At 41.1% G+C, this 17,359-nt stretch overlaps 1 protein-coding gene across 2 annotated transcripts in view; it reads right to left on the bottom strand.

Annotated features, from left to right (window-relative positions):
- The window catches only part of USP2 (ubiquitin specific peptidase 2), a 125,507-nt gene that overhangs the window by 53,770 nt on the left and 54,378 nt on the right, over positions 1–17,359 (bottom strand). For both annotated transcript variants that reach the window (XM_075840089.1, XM_075840090.1), the window contains 3 exons: positions 5,156–5,206; positions 3,592–3,712; positions 506–617 (listed from right to left, as the gene is read on the bottom strand). In XM_075840089.1, the coding sequence (XP_075696204.1) occupies positions 506–617; positions 3,592–3,712; positions 5,156–5,206 (284 nt within the window). The remainder of the gene's footprint in view (positions 1–505; positions 618–3,591; positions 3,713–5,155; positions 5,207–17,359) is intronic.

The following is a 17,359-nucleotide window of genomic DNA, read 5'->3' on the forward strand; positions in this document are numbered from 1 at the left end:
CCTGACCAGAAGTGCGCGCGAGGTGATGCGGCCGGCGCTGCACTAATGAGCGGCGGTTCAGGCACTGAACACGGGAGTGTTTCGCAGTGCACCCGCCATGTTTGGTCTTCAGTGCTGCCGTTCATTAGTGCAGCGCTGGCCGCATCGCATCATCCTGCCGGCACACACTTGTCAGGACTCCGGGGCGGGGCAATGGCTGTATCACACAGCCGCAGCCCCGCTCTCATACATTCATGTGTTACTATACTTACTGTAGCTGTGCGACTGCACAGCTTAGTATCGAAATACATGAAATAACGGTATCAAACAGTTTGGGGGCGCACGGTATCGAAACAGTATTGAAGTTTCGATGCATGGTGCATCCCTAATTCATAGAGAGATTTTCATCTTGTTATATTTATCTTTCATTTGCCTTGTATTGACAGGTGATGGTGGGTGATAATGGAGCTTCAGCGTGTGCATATGGGCTCCACATATATGAATATCATTAACATTTGGATCTTACTTGTATCCCATGAAACGTGGAGCATATCTCTGGATCTGGGTTTTGAATTCAGAAGGACTCACTACTTCATTGACTGAGCTGGTCCATATTGCCTGAAGCAGACGTGCAAACTCTAGAGGAGAAGATATAGAAAGATGAGCTGGCAAATAACACTGAATATTTTGAACTATATGAGTTTACATATATATGTTTGTATATAGATTTGTCAGCATATATCTATGTCCTGTATGAAGCTCGCCAGTGTTTGGTGCCTATTGCTAGGTGTGCCTATGACTCATCGTACGTTTTGTCCTAGTTAGTTTTTAGATGCAGCTCTTAGCAGGTTGGTGTCTGTGTCTATTTCTGTTTATGACTCATATTAAAAACAGAAGCGACACTGCTTGTTGAGTACAGTAGCCAGAAATGTATATAAACCTGTGTAAAGTTTTATACGCTGCATGTGTTCCCTTACATACAGCATGTACACAAAACTTCCTGTCACCACTATGTCATTACCTCTGGAAAGATTTGTGCACTCTTGCTAAACAAAAACACCAGGTCTGTTTTATGAATACATGTCCCTACTACTAATAAACAACATGTAATACACAGGTAATTCGTATTACAATAGATGAATGGCCACCATGTCTGGGAAATGTCTGGCTGGCCACAGTTCCCCCGGCAAAACTTGCTGTATGGCAGGGAGCCGTGAGGCCGCTCCTATATGACAGGGATTGTATGTGGTGAGGAAACCTCTTTAATGATGAAATATAGAATGCTAAACCAGATGATCTGGTGTGGAGCTACGTGTATCAGATTCCAAATAAAGCAACCACCACTCTGCTCCAGGGATATGCTGTTCTTAGCTCCTCTGTCTGAGCTCCGGGGCTGGATAACCCCTCAGCTTGTTTCATGTTGTTCCCGGAAACTCTCTTTCAGTATTGCAGCTAAATAAGAACAACCCTATATTGCAGGTCTTCAAAACTAGGTGACATAGATCATACATACAAACCGAGCTGAACTGTTTGTCAAGAACGCATCTAAACTTATATGAAACAGAAGAAGCGTTGAGTGACACGGGTTGAGCGGGCTCATAGGTTGAGCCAGCTCCATATGCTGCGTGTGTCAGCTGTATATAACAGCTGACACCCCGCTCTAACTGTTGGCATCGGAGATAACTCAGATCCCAGCCACTTAGATGCTGCGGTCAATAGCGACAGCAGAATTTAAGCAGTTAGTAAGAGGTGAGTGGCCCCATCTGACAGCCCGTCGCCAAAAATTAAAAAAATGGCCAGGTCATTAAAGGGCTAACGAAAAAATACACAAAAAATTATTTCTGCAAATATTCCAAATGGGGTGAAATTCTGATAATCCAGCTCATGTGGGCCAAAATTTTTTTCAACTATTACATACATATGTGTATATATTTACTGGGAGGTCTGCCTCAGCAAGCAGCAGTCCTTGAGGGGCAGCCAGAAAAAAGGGGGTCTTAAATATTTACTGTTAAGTATAAAGTGAGCCTCAGGGCCCAAACAAACATCATATAAATACATGTATGACCCCCTTGTTCTATTTTTTCCCCATTCAATTCAATGAGGAAGACAACAGCATTTAAAACTGCAACCATTAATACAACAAAACACTATTTTCATGTCATTATTGCAGCAGTCCCTGAGGTGTAGTAGCGGTTCGGCTTTCTGTGAACGTAGGTTTTAGTGATATATAATCACAGTATGAGTGATCAAGAACTAGTGGTTGTAACACAAAGCAGTAAATAGCTTGCATGATATACATTGAAATCACTGCCAGAAGAGTAGAACTAATAACCAGGGACTGATGTAGGGCATAAGGCAGCTCACCCTTGTAGCCACTGTCATGGATGAGTCTGCATTCGCTATAGCAGCTTCATGCTCCCATACACATGTATATTACAAAGTATTAATACTGAATGTGCTGACGCTAAGGCTAGGAACACACACAGTGTGCTCAGGGCGGCTACGCTGCGTCAAGCTGAACGCCGCAGGGAATGCCGCCCAAAAAACCGCATCAAAAAACAAACAAAAAAAAAAAATCAACGTTCATACTCACCCCCCCCCCCCTCTCTTCTGTGCGTGGTCCGGCCTCCTTGGAGGACATTGCAGGCCATGTGACTGCTCCAGCAGTCACATGGGATGAAACATCATCCCAGGAGGACGGACTGTAGAAGAAACTGGGTAAAAGGGTCTGGGTAAGAATCTTTTTTTTTTCCCCTTATTTGAGATTTTTGCATCGGAATGTCGCAACACACGCTACTTATATGGAGAAAACTTAATGGAGAAAACCCACAACACAAGAGCAGGGATTCCGCAGCATCAATTGACATGCTGCGGCTGAAGAAACCGCACCGCAGGTCAATTTATGTGCGTTTTTTCCGGCTGATTTTTTTCCGCTGTGTGGAGATGAGATTTGTTGAAATCTCACCCACACTGCTGCTACTGTATTACGCTGCAGATTTTCCGCAATAAAATCATTGCGGAAAATCCATAGTGTTTACTCCTAGTTTGTTCCTACCCTAAAAGTTCGTACCTTAACTACACATTAGTATCAACACCCTCTAAATAAATGCAGAAATGATTGATAAAGGGTTATGTTTTTACGCAGGTTCCATTTGTCTACTATTACATTTGTTTTTTTAGATCAGAAACCATTTAATGGGGCAACAGGCGCAGGAATCCTCGAAGGTTTACCTGCTTAACTATTGTAAGCTTGTTAAAGTAAAACGACAAATTCAGCTCTGTTACAACTGTAGGATTATATTATAGGGAATTGCATTTACAAAAATGTAGTTATATTATCTGACTCTTCCTTTATAAGAAGCAATCAGATAAAAATACATATTAGGCTTATTTCTGTTGTATATACAATTGCCTAGTACACAACTGTATTTTGGCAAAAATGATCCTATACGATCTGGTACAGACCAGATTTTACAGCATATATATAGATAAATTAGGAACAGCAAACAACCTTTTTGGGCAGGATAAAAATCCCATATTAAAATGGCTGTGATTCTATAAAGATTCACATTTTTGCCTTTGCATTGAGACTTTGTGTCGGTTATTACCCACCTGCCATAATTGCTGTATTGCAGGTCTTCGAGTTCAGGTCACGTTTATGTGAGTTATGCAAACAATAGTCCCTCAGATCCTTAGTATTACTCAGACATTGAAGAATGGAGTTCATGAAGCACTGTGAACAAGGATACACATGTCAAATTCCCTCAAACAGACCATCGACAACAAAACCCAAGTAGCTTGTCATCAGTAATATGAAAGGGGTGTTGCCAATATAATAAATCACCTATCTGCAGGACAGGTGATCCTTTTCTGATCGCTGGGGGCCCCATCAATCGGGAGATTGGGTGGGTCCTGATCCCCCAGATGCTCCTCCTGCCACTCTATTCAATGTCTATGGAAATTCTGTGAATCGTTCTTCATCATTCTCATAGACCGTGAGAAGAGCGGCGGGCGCATGCATACAAGCTCCTCCTTATCGGGAATACCTCTTTAACTAAAGACCCTTTTAGATGGGCCGATCGGGTGAACGAGCACTCGTACCTGATCATCGTGTAAACAGGGCAGAGATCCAGTTGGCACACTGGCCAGTAGAGCAGACACAAGAAGCTTCCTGTAGCTCACTTTGCAATTATCTTAATTATTAGATGGTGGACGAGTTGAGGCCGGTGCAGCGAGCACTGATCAACGAGACATCGTTGATTGGCACTCGTTTTCTCCTGTCACATGGAGCTATGGATGGGGACTAGCGGTCGTTCCTCCGATCGCTCGTCCCAAAAACATTATGATTACACCGGCAGCACGTCTCCCTGTTTACACAGGGAGATGTGATGCCGACAACGATAATATTTCACTGTTTTAAAATGATACGACCTGCAGATTATCGAGTGTTTGCTCGGTTATCTGCTGATCCTTCCCCTGTTTACACAGGGCAGTTATCGGCAACGAGCGTTATAGGAACGCTCGTCTGCCCAATAATCGTCCTGTGTAAAACCCCCTTTAAATTATATCTCTATCCTACTGGTGGAGGCTTAGGGCCTGTTCACATCAGTGTTGCCCTTCCGTTGAGGGGTTCCATCAGAGGTTGCGCTATTGGTTCTGTCAAAACAACGGAAACCCTGTCACAACGAAAACCATTAACAAGGTTTTCGTCACCATTGAGATCAATGGTGTGGGAAACGGAAGCTACGGTTTCCGTTTGCCTTTCCGTTGAGGTGTTAACCTGATGGAAACCTCAGACGGAACCCCTCAACGGAAGGGCAACGCTGACGTGAACAGGCCCTCAGATAAGGCAAAATAGCAACAATGTATACTATACACACAGATAAGGTTCTGTACTGTGAACAGGTACCGTAACAATTTCCAATCAGTTCCCAGTATACTCCGTTATGGTCCTTGCACACGTGCTATTTTGATGCAGTTATTTATGTCACAACCAGGAGTGGATTAAAAAAAAAAAGAAGAGAAGTAGCATCTTTCCTCTATATTTCCTCTCCCTTTAAAGTCCACTCCTGGCATTGGCTTCAAAAACTGCATCAAAATGACACGTGAAACCACCCTTAATAAAAGCATATGCAGATTACTGCTTGAATAAGTAATAAAAACAAATAAAACTTACCGTGTTACCAAGATTTCTCAAACCAACCAAGCCTTGGACAACTTTGGCAGGCTGCAAGACAAAAGTAATACGTAGATTAGCTATTAACATTAGATTATTCAGCTGTCAAATAGAACTGGCAGGAATAAAAAAAATGAAACGCTAATTTTCCCTGAAAGAAGACCTTGTTCACATCTGCGTTGTAGGCTCCGTTAGGGGACTCCGTCGTAGATCTGGACGAGAATACTGGAAATAGTGCAGAATGCTGCGCTTTTGTTTCCGCTGAAACCACAGACACCCCAATGGAATCCATTAAAGTCAATGAATTCGATCAGCCAACGGTGGTGTCCATTGTCCAACAGAACCTACGCTTCCAGTTTTCCGTTGTCCTGTTCCTCAACGGAAAGCTGAACGCAGGAATGAACGAGGCCTATGAATGTCTGGTAGAGTCAAGGTACTTATACATGGCCCGGGCCGTGTAAACGAACGCCAATCAACGAGACAGCTCGTTGATCGGTGCTCGTTTGCTCCTTTCACAAGAGCTAAGATGGGGGACGAGCGATCGTTACTCCGAGCGCTCGTCCCCATACATTTCTATCATGTCAGCAGCGCATCTCCTGGTTTACACAGGGAGATATGCTGCAGACAACGATAATATTTTCAGTATTTAAAACGATACGACCAGCTGATGAACGCTCGTTTGCCCGATAATTGGCCAATGTAAAAGGGCCTTAACATATACTTTGTCAAGAGATGGGCTCTGCTGACAACAGTCACATGTACATGATGAGGGGTTTAAGATATGCATGTGATATGTAAAAAGAAGGATAAGAAAATATAAAAGAAATGCCGGCAGGCGGTGGTCTGAGTGACAGACTGTATATTTTTTTTATTTTCCCCTTCTCAATTCTTTGCCCTCATGTTTAATTTTGGTTTCTTTATATTGTGCATTTGGCACATTTACTATAACTTCCTGTACAACTTTTCCGGAAATAGAAAATGAAGATATTATAATATAGAGAATAAAGCTTTGTTCACACAGTACAGCTTTGGAAATATTGTTTTGTTTTTTTGCATCACCCAAAAAGAAAAAATGGAAAGATTTTGGATGGGATCAGACGTGAAATCCACAAGGAAGAAGGGTTGTCAAGAGACCAGAATTTAGACTTCGATACCGATACTTCGAGTAGTATTGAAATACTGGATACCAAAACAATACTTTGACAATAATAATAATAAAATAAAAAGTTCTTCCATTTTCTGATGTGAGGTGCGAGGTGTGATAAATTTGGAACCTCCATGTGCTTCACATTAACAGTAATTAACCCCATCATGTTCCTCACAGTCATAATGGACAACATTGGGTTAATGTGTGAGATACATGATGGGGTTAATTACTATTAATGTGAGGCACAAGGAGGTTCAAAATTCATAATACCTCGTGTCTCATTAATAAGTGAAAGAAAGCAGTTTTTTTTATTTTATAACAGTGTAAACATGAAGGACGCTATAAATGTGTTATTACGGTCGCGACGATACCAAATGTGTATATTTTATGTATTGAGACTGTTTATTGTATAAAATGTGTTGTTTTCTTTTTAAATTTAACATCACCTATTTTTTCTTTTGCTTCTTTTTTATTTTTCAACTTTAACCACTTCCAGACATTGGTCGTATGGATACGCCATGGAAAGCTAGTGCTTCCCGCATTCTGCCGTATCCATACGACAAATGCATGGCACCGGCTCAGAAGCGAAGTCGGTGCCATCATCGCCGGATGTCAGCGGTGTATTACAGCGGATATCCGGCTGTAATGGCGGGGAGCGAAATTAGCTTAGATCCCCAACATTAACCCCTTAAATGCAGCGGTCAAAAGCTGCATTTAAGATGTTTGCAGCTCATCGGCACCCCAGCAATTAAATTGCCGGGGTTCCGGTGGCTGCATTGGCAACCGGAGGCCTAATAGTGGCCTCCCGGTCTGCCTAGCATGGAAGCCGATCAGGCCCTGCCCAGAGGTGGGGCCTGAAAGGCTTCCGTAGCCGACAGCAAGATGGCGCAGTCTCCGGACCTGAGCCGCCGTCATCAGCATGTTACAGCTGACATCCACCTGTAACGGCAGGAACCATAGCTAGCTACGATTCCTGCCATTAACCCCGTAAATGCAGCGATCGAAAGCAGTCGCTGCATCTTAGGGTATGTTCACACGAGGTCATTACGTCCATAATTGACGGACGTATTTCGGCCGCAAGTCCCGGACCGAACACACTGCAGGGAGCCTGGCCCCTAGCATCATAGTTATGTACGACGCTAGGAGTCCCTGCCTCGCTGCAGGACAACGGTCCAGTACTGTAATCAGGTTTTCAGTACGGGACAGTTGTCCGGCAGCGAGGCAGGGACTCCTAGCATCGTACATAAGTATGATGCTAGGAGCCCGGCTCCCTGCACTGTGTTCGGTCCTGTACTTGCGGCCGAAATACGTCCGTCAATTACGGACGTAATGACCTCGTGTGAACATACCCTTAGAGGTTGCTAGCAGATCGGCAGCCCTGCCATGCAATCAGGGCTGCAGACTGCTGCTATGGCAACAGGAGGCCTAACAATGGCCTCCTGCTCTGCCATTATGGAAGCCGACTAGGCTCCAACGTGAGGCGAAGCCTAATCGGTTTGCTGTCCGTAAATGACTGACAGATCTAATACATTGCACTACATAGGTAGTGCAATGTATTAGAAAAAAACAAAACAGACAGTTGGAACTTCAAGTCCCCTAGTGGGAGTTAAAAAAAAAAAAAGAAGGTGAAAAAAAGTTTCAAAACATATAATAAAAGTTTCAAGTAATAGAATAAAACACAAAAATCGCCCTTTTACCTTATCAAGTCCTTTATTATTGAAAAAAAATAAAACCATATTTGGTATCGCCGCATCCGTAATCAATCAGTGTCATACACTTCACATTGTTCCAGCCCAGCTTCTTTCACTGCACAATCACAGTGGTAACAATGAGAAGTGTATGACGCTGATTGGTCACTGATTGGTCGGCCTCATACACTCCTCTGTACAACACCCACTTGGTAAAAAGTAAAAACACGCCCAGTTGTCTATTAGGAAACTAATTAGCATAAATCTAAAATTGTTTATAACTTGATCGTTTTTTCAAAATAAAAACCACTGCTGTTATCTACATTACGGAGCCGATCAGATTATGTAGGAGATAGGGCACTTATAATCTGGTGACAGAGCCGCTTTAAGGCTCCAATAAGTCAGGAAATAAAAAAATATGCAGTTGTCCAGGCCCGAGGGGGAACATTTCTTCTGTTTCAAAAGGCGATTTATCAAGGCCCTAAAATTAGGGAACCAGGAAGGGGAGGGCCCAAACATATCTGCTGGAAGTGACGGTGCTCGTATTATACCAGGACAGCACTTGCCAGCAAAATTCCCCAAACTGCAAAGGTGCGGAGTGTGGACCAAAAGTGAAATAAGTAAGTACACCATTGATCAGTGCCACACTGGCCTATGCGAAAAGGATTGCTTAACAGCGTAACACACATCTATGGATTGTTTTATTATTTATGCCATTATTATACTGCCTGACCATGTCCCTGATTTATTCCGCACAGCTTACATATGCCCCCCCCCCCCACGTTATAAACGGAAATACCAGCAATACTCAAACAAAACTACTACCAAGCAAAATCAACGCTCCGAAAGCCAAATGTCGCTCTCTCCCTTCTGAGCCCTACACTGTGCCCAAACAGCTGTTTACTTCCACATATATGGCATAGCCATAGCCGGGAGAACCCTTTTAACAATTTTTGGGGTGTGTCTCCAGTGGCATAAGCTGGGCACGACATATTTGACACTGAAATGTCATACCTGGGGAAAAATTGAAATTTACACTTTGCACCATCCGCAGAGCAATAATTTATTGAAAAGACCTGTAGGGTGAAAATGCTCACTACACCCCTTAATAAATGCATTGAGGGGTGTAGTTTTCAAAAATGGGGTCACTTCTCAGGGGTTTCTTTTATTATTTCACATAAGAGCCTCTGCAATTGTGAACCAATACTTTGTAAATTGCCAAATTAGGCCTCAACTTCGCATTGGTACTCTTTCACTCCTGTGCCTGGTCGAACGTCCAGGCAAAAGATTAGGGCCACATGTAGGGTTATTCTAAAACCGGGAAACACAGCATAATAATTAGAGAGCTGTCTTGTTATGGTGGCACAAGCTGGGCACCACATATTGGCATATCTATGGAATAAATACAGATTTCACTCTGCAACATCAAGTGCACACTAATTTCTGCAAAACACCTGCGGGGTTAACATGCTCACAGCAGTTTATGACCACATATGGGGTATTGTCGTACTCAGGAGAAATTGCTTTACAAATGTTGGGGTTCTTTTTTTCCTTTATTTGTTGAGAAAATGAAAAAATGTGCCCAAAATATTTTCTAATAAAAAGAAGGCCCCAAAATCCACTTGGTGCTCCTTTGCTTCTCAGGCTTGTGCTTCAGGCCATTAGCACACTAGGACCACATGTGGGATATTGCCTAAAACTACAGAATCAGGGCAATAAATATTGAGTTGCATTTCTCTGGTAAACGTTCCTTTGTTACAATTTCTTTTTATTAAAAATGAATTTCTGCAAAAAAAAAAAAAAAAAGAAAAAAAAGAAATTTGTAAATTTCACCTCTACTTTGCTTTAAAGAGAACCTTTCACCTCCCCATGCATGTGCAGATGAGTGCAGCATGTAATGGGGAGGGCTGCACAAACCCTGGGGCACTTTAAAAAAAAAAAATTCTACCTACCTCCGTTATTTAGATATTGGTGCCGTTATATTTAGCGTCCGATATTTAAATAAGCCCCTGAACAGTCAACGGGGCGTGTTACTATGGCTGTGACACTGTCCAATCAGATATGGACAGTGCCACAGAGGAGAGAGTGTGTGCGATTGCAGTATTTTCACCCGAACAGGCAAGGGGGCGTGTCACTGCTACGGACAGTGTAAGAGCTGGGGATATTTAAATATCGGGCTCCAAATATAACGGTACCAATATCGAAATAACGGATGGGTAGAAATTTTTTTTTAAAGTGCCCCAGAGTTTGTGCAGCCCTGCCCATTACATGCTGCACTCAGCTGCACATGTATGGGGAGGTGAAGGGTTCCCTTTAATTCCTGTGAAACGTATAAAGGGTTAAGAAACTTTCTAAATGCTGTCTTGAATATTTTAAGGAGTGAAGTTTTTAAAATGGAGTGACTTATTGGGGGTTTCTAATACATGCGGCCCTCAAAGCCACAACTGAACTGGCCCCTGTAAAAATAGCCTTTTGAAATTTTCTTGAAAATTAGAGAAATTGCTGCTAAGGTTCTAAGCCTTTTAATGTCCTAGAAAAATAAAAGGTTGCTCAAAAAAATGCAGCCAATCTAAAGTAGACATATGGGGGATGTTAATTGGCAACAATTTTGTGTGGTATAACTGCCTGTGTTACAGGCAGATACATTTAAATGTAGAAAATGCAAATTTTTGCAATTTTTCGCAATTAAATACTGAATGTATCGAGCAAATTTTGCCAGTAACATAAAGTGCAATGTCTCACGAGAAAACATTCAGAATCGCTTGGATAGGTAAAAGCATTCCGGAGTTATTACCACATAAACTGAAACATGTTAGGTTTAAAAAATGAGGCTCTGTCAGGAAGGTCAAAAGTGGCCAAAGAGGGAAGGGGTTAATGTACTGGCATATATCTATATACTGATAGGTATGTCCTAACAACTGCCTGTGTACTAAGTATGCCCTAAAAACAGGAAATATGGTCAGACAGCCCTGGGGTCCCTCAAGGGACCCTGGGCTGTCTGCCCATATATGGCATGTCCCTCGATGTCGTCACAGCGATTCCCTGTGAGAAAGGGCATCCCCCTTCTTGTTTACCTCTTGAATGCTGCGGTCAGCTTTGATCGCAGCATTCAGGGGAATAGTGGCAGAGATGAGAGGTTAAAGAGGCTCTGTCACCAGATTATCAAATCCCTATCTCCTATTGCATGTGATCGGCGCTGAAATGTAGATCACAGTAACGTTTTTTTTTTTTTTTTTTAAACTATCATTTTTGGCCAAGTTATGAGCAATTTTATATTTATGCAAATGAGCTTTGAAATGGACAACTGGGAGTGTTTTTTTCCGTATTTCCAACTGGGCGTGTATTGTGTTTATAACAACTGGGCGTGTTTACTTGTTTTACTAACTGGGCGTTGTGAATAGAAGTGTATGATGCTGACAAATCAGCATCATACACTTCTCATCGTTTCCACCCAGCTTCTTTCACTAAAGACACAGCGTGACGTCACATTCTTTTGATTAGTTCAATGAACAGTCGTTTGGAGGAGATGCAGTCAATGTGATTTCATGTATTATGAACTTACTACAATTTTGATGTTATAATTATTATGTATGGACGGATCTATCTATTGTAATTGGATTATATAATAAAATTAAATGCCAATTATGGAATATTCTCTTATTTTTTATATTCATGTTTATAAATTATTATATTTTATTATTTATTTGATATAAATTGGTGTTATTGTGTGTTTACATTGAGCGTACAACAAATATTATGTACTATTCACTGGTTTGTTTTGATATGGTCCTTGCCCTTATATATGGATGTGTGTACATATCGATATATATGTGTTGCATATATACATACATGTATTAATCAATATCAGGTGTCACATTTATTTGTTGATATTTATGTATAGTAATTATTATCACACAATTGTATTGTTGCACTATTTTCCATTTTTGATATTTTTATCATCCCGAGAAATATATATTTTTTAAAAAAATTTTTTTTATCTATGCACCATAATCACGTATTATTGTTTATCTGAATCATCTCTAGTTCTTTAAACACTTTTAACATCACATATATTTATATAATTACATATAGTTTTCAACACAACACATTATAATATATATATTTTTTGAGTAGATATGTAAAAATAGATATATACTTTTTGTAGTATGTCCTTTGAGTATGTGATTGAATTAATGTTGGTATGTATTTTAATGTCTATTAATTTGTTATGTATGTTGTAGTATATGCATGTTTGAATTATGTAATTTAACCCCTTCCCTCTTTAGCCACTTTTGACCTTCCTGACAGAGCCTCATTTTTCAAATCTGACATGTGTTACTTTATGTGGTAATAACTCCGGAACGCTTTCACCTATCCAAGCGATTCTGAGAATGTTTTCTCGTGACACATTGGACTTTGTTACTGGAAAAATATGCTCGATATGTTCAGTATTTAATTGTGAAGAAACACCAAAATTTTGCGAAAAATTACAAAAATTATCATTCTCAATTTCAATGTATCTGCTTGTAAGACAGGCAGTTATACCACACAAAATTGTTGCGAATTAACATCCCCCATATGTTTACTTTAGATTGGCATAGTTTTTTGAACGTCCTTTTATTTTTCTATGACATCACAAATCTTAGAACTTTAGTAGCAATTTCTCACATTTTCAAGAAAATTTCAAAAGGCTATTTTTACAGGAGCAGTTCAGTTGTGAAGTGGCTTTGAGGGCCTTATATATTAGAAACCCCAAAAAGTCACCCCATTTTAAAAACTTCATTATGGAAACTGCACCCCTCAAGGCATTTATTAAGGGGTGTAGTGAGCATTTTCACCCCACAGGTCTGTTTTCCATAAATGATTGCACTGCGGATAGTGCAAATTAAAAATTTATATTTTTCCCTAGATATGCCATTCAGTGGCAAATATGTCATGCCCAGCTTATGACGCTGTAGACACACACCCCAAAAATTGTTAAAAGGGTTCTCCCGGGTATGACGATGTGGAAGGAAACTGCTGTTAGGGCACGCTGTAGGGTTCAGAGCGGAGGGAGCGCCATTTGCCTTTTGGATAGCTGATTTTGCTTGGTAGTAGATTTGAGTATTGCTGATGTTTCCATTTATAATGTGGGGGTACATGTAAGCCGGGCGGAGTATATAAGGGGCATAGTCAGGTAGTATAATAATGGGGTAAAACAATAAAATGATCCATAGATGTGTGTTACGCTGTGAAGCAATACTTTCTGCACAGGCCGGTGTCGCACTGATAAATGGCGTCCTTTCTTATCTCCTTTTGGTCCACACTCCGCAACTTTGCAGTTTGGGGAATTTTGCTAGGAAGTGTTGTCCTGGTATAATACGGGCACCCTCGCTTCCAGCGGATATGTTTGGGCTCTCCCCTTCCTGGTTCCCTAATTTTAGGTCCTTGATAAATCGCCTCTTCAAACAGAAGAAACGTTCCCCTCAGACCTGCACAACTGCATATTTTTTATTTCCTGACTTGTTGGAGCCATAACTAATTTTATTTTTTCATAGACGTAGCGGTATGAGGGCTGGTTTGTTGCGGGACGAGCTGTAGTTATTATTGGTACCATTTTGGGGTACATGCGACTTTATGATCACCTTTTATCGTATTTTTTTGTAAAAAGAATGTCTTTTTTCTGTCGCCAAGTTGTGAGAACCATAACGTTTTAATTTGTTTGTCGACGGAGGTGTATGAGGGCTTGTTTTTTGCGGGACGAGCTATAGTTTTTATAGGTACCATTTTTGGATACGTGCGACCTTTTGATCACTTTTTATTCTAATATTTGTAGGGCAAAGTGACCAAAAAACAGAAACTCTGGTAAAGTTTTTTACGGTTTTTTTTTACGCTGTTCACCGCATGCAATAAATAATATAATATTTTGATACCACAGGTCGTTACGATCGCGGCGATACCAAATACGTATGGTTTATTATTATTTTTCAATAATAAAGGACTTGATAAGAGTAAAAGGGGGATTGTGTTTTATTTTATTACTTGAAACTTTTATTGTTTTCAAACTTTTATTTTTTGCACTTATTCTCAAGTCACACTAGGGGACTTGAAGTTCCAACGGTCAGATTTTTTTTTTCTAATACATAGCACTACCTATGTAGTGCAATGTATTAGATCCATCAGTCATTCACTGACAGCAAGCCGATTAGGCTTCGCCTCCCGGCTGGGCCTAAATCGGCTTCCGTAATGGCAGAGCAGGAGATCATTGTGTCTCCTGTTGCCATAGCAGCAGTCGCCAGTCCTGATTGCCTGTCAGGGCTGGCGATCTGCTAGTAACCGCTACGATGCAGCAATCGCTTTTGATTGCTGCATCGAAGGGGTTAATGGCAGGGATCGGAGCTACCTCCGGTTTCTGCCGTTACTGGTGAATGTCAGCTGTAACATACAGCTGACTTCCACCGCTGACGCCGGATCAGCTCCTGAGCCGGCGCCATCTGAGCTCCTGAGCCTCCGGTTGCCATTGCAGCCACCAGAACCCCGGCAATTTCATTGCTGGGGTTCCGATGAGCTGCAAACACCTTAAGTGCAGCGATCGCGTTTGAGCGCTGCACTTAAGGGGTTAATGGCGGGGATCGAAGCTAATTTTGGTCCCCGCCATTACAGCCGGATGTCAGCTGTCAGATACAGCGGAGATCCGGCGATGATGGCACCGACTCAGCTTCTGAGCCGGTGCCAAACATTTGTCGTAAGTATACGACATTTTGCGGGAAGCACTGGCTTTCCATGACGTATACTTACGACAAATGTCGGGAAGGGGTTAAACATATGCAAATGAATAACAACCTTTTTTCTAACAATGTAATTTTTGTTTACATTTTTGTTATATATATTATTTGTTACTATAATTATTTCACGTTTGTTTTTTAGATTCAATTGTACTAAACTAATGTACATTGTCTTCACTGTGTATGCAAATTCTAATATATGTTTGGTGTAAAGCGCTTCTTTTTTGTAATGTTTTGTTTTATGATTATCACAAGGCTTTCTATATTACACTCTATTTTACACTGTTTTTTACACAAATAGGGAAAGGTTAGGGAAAGGGTTTAGGTCTTTAACACATGATGAACAAACATGTTTCATATTTATAGTTTATTTATTGTAACACATTTTTTGTTTTTATTATTTTTTGTTCTTATATTTTTTATTATTATTTATTCATTTTTCGTTTGTCATCTTGTATTTATTAATTATACCGCTTATTATTGTTATTTATTTAAGATTATAATGATCGCCATTCCGGTTGTCTTCATATGTACATCCTTTGCACTGATTTTGATCTCCGTTCTGTACCTATTCATGATCCAACGTAGCATCCTGCTTGTACTAAGTCTGATGCCTATTGATGTGTGCGCATGCGCGGCCTCCGTTGCCATGGTTTCACCTCCTGTCTGGGACTGGAGCACTGGACACGTGATTCCGGCGTCTAGTGCTTCCGATTTCAGTGCACCGGAAGTGTTTTCATGGGACGGCGTTGCCGCGGTCATTAGTACATATTTAACTTCTGCTGGACTCTATTATTGTCATTTGTGATTGGCTCAGGTCTGCTTTAAAGGGACTGTATTTTTGGTCCTGACACCACCCCCAGACGAAGGCTTCTGGGCCGAAAAGCGCGTCGGGGTTTGACACCAGAGACGGTGACTGTCATGATGGGTAAGAGTCAGCATACGATTTTCCTTCAGGGTATAGTTTATTCCACCTCTGGTAAACTTATAGAAACATTTCTCGGTTGCTAATACAGGTACCATCCTGGGTGCACCATTTAATGTTTTTACTTGGTTACATATTGCTATATACATCTTTCACTACATTATCAGTGTTTTTTCTACCTGTTGGCATTTATGGGTACTGATACATTACCCATTTATTTATTGCTGAGCAGGTTCTCTTGCCGTTTCATATATTATTAAAACATATATACTATACAATTGCTATGTGCTGTAATATCATCCTGTTTGGGATTACATTGTGTCACTTATTACCTATATGGTTATAGCTACTGTGTCTATTTAATCTGGTTGTCTTTCCGCACTGTGGAAATCATCTCTGCTTTTAATGTGTGTTATTTTATATTGATTTAATAAAGTTACATTGTTTTAATTCTACTTTGGTGTGTCAGATTCCAATCTTTAGGTTTTGCTATCAATCCACGTTCCACCGTTATTACCATGCTCAAGTCCCTATAGATACTATGAATTAGGTCAAATACATGACTACAATAAAGAACTTGGGGAGTTTTGTCTGTGGTGTTCTTCATTTAGGTATACGCTCATGTGAATAAGGCCTTATACTGATATATTAACGTTACTGAAGTGTTTAGACAGTGAGTAGACATTCCTTCCAGACAGGACGGGATGTCTATTCACAATCCCTGCACTTCATTAACGTTTCTGTGGTACTTACAGCAGAGCAAGAGTAATCTCGCGAGATCACGCTGTAAATGACAGGTTACAGCGAGATTACGCTTGCTCTGCTGTAAGTACCACAGAAACGTTAACGAAGTGCAGGGATTGTGAATAGACATCCCGTCCTGGCTGGAAGGAATGTCTATTCATTGTCTAAACACTTCAGTAATCTAAATATGTTAGTATAAGACAGCACATTGCGATCTAAAAGGATCCCTATGCGCTGACTAAATGAATGGAGAGAAGTGCATGACGCCGATTGGTCACTGATTGGTCAGCGTCATACACTCCTCTGTACAACGCCCACTTTGTCTAAAGTAAAAACACGCCCACTTGGGCATTAAGAAAGTAATCAGCATAAAGCTAAAATCGCTCCTAACGTGGTGAAAATAGATAGTTTTTCTAAACAAAAAGCATTACTGTCACCTACATTACAGCGCTGATCTCCTTATGTAGGAAATAGGGCACTTATAATGTGGTGGCAGAGTCTCTTTAACTTAATTAAACTTTCTTTTTACTTTTTTACTTGTCCCACTAGGGGACTTTAATATGCGATCATCCGATCGCTTTTAGAATACACTGTAATACTTTTGTATTGCAGTGTATTACTGCCTGACCGTTTAAAACATGGTGGCATCTGCTAGGTCATGCCTGTGGCATAGCCTAACAGGCATTCACTACAGGCAGACCTGGGGGCCTTTATTAGGCCCCCGGCTGCCGTCGGAGACACAGACACTCGGCGATCTTATCGCCGGGTGTCAGTGGGATGAGAGAGAGCTCCCTCCCTCTCTCCAAAACCACTCAGATGCGGCGCTCGCTATTGAGCGCCGCATCTGAAGGGTTAAACGCGTGAGATCGATACGGATATCGATCTCACAAGTTCGAGCACGGATGCCCCCAGCCACCTCTGGAAGCTGAGAGCAGG

Source organism: Rhinoderma darwinii, chromosome 10 (genome assembly GCF_050947455.1).
Source record: "Rhinoderma darwinii isolate aRhiDar2 chromosome 10, aRhiDar2.hap1, whole genome shotgun sequence".
Classification (NCBI taxonomy): Eukaryota; Metazoa; Chordata; class Amphibia; order Anura; family Rhinodermatidae; genus Rhinoderma; species Rhinoderma darwinii.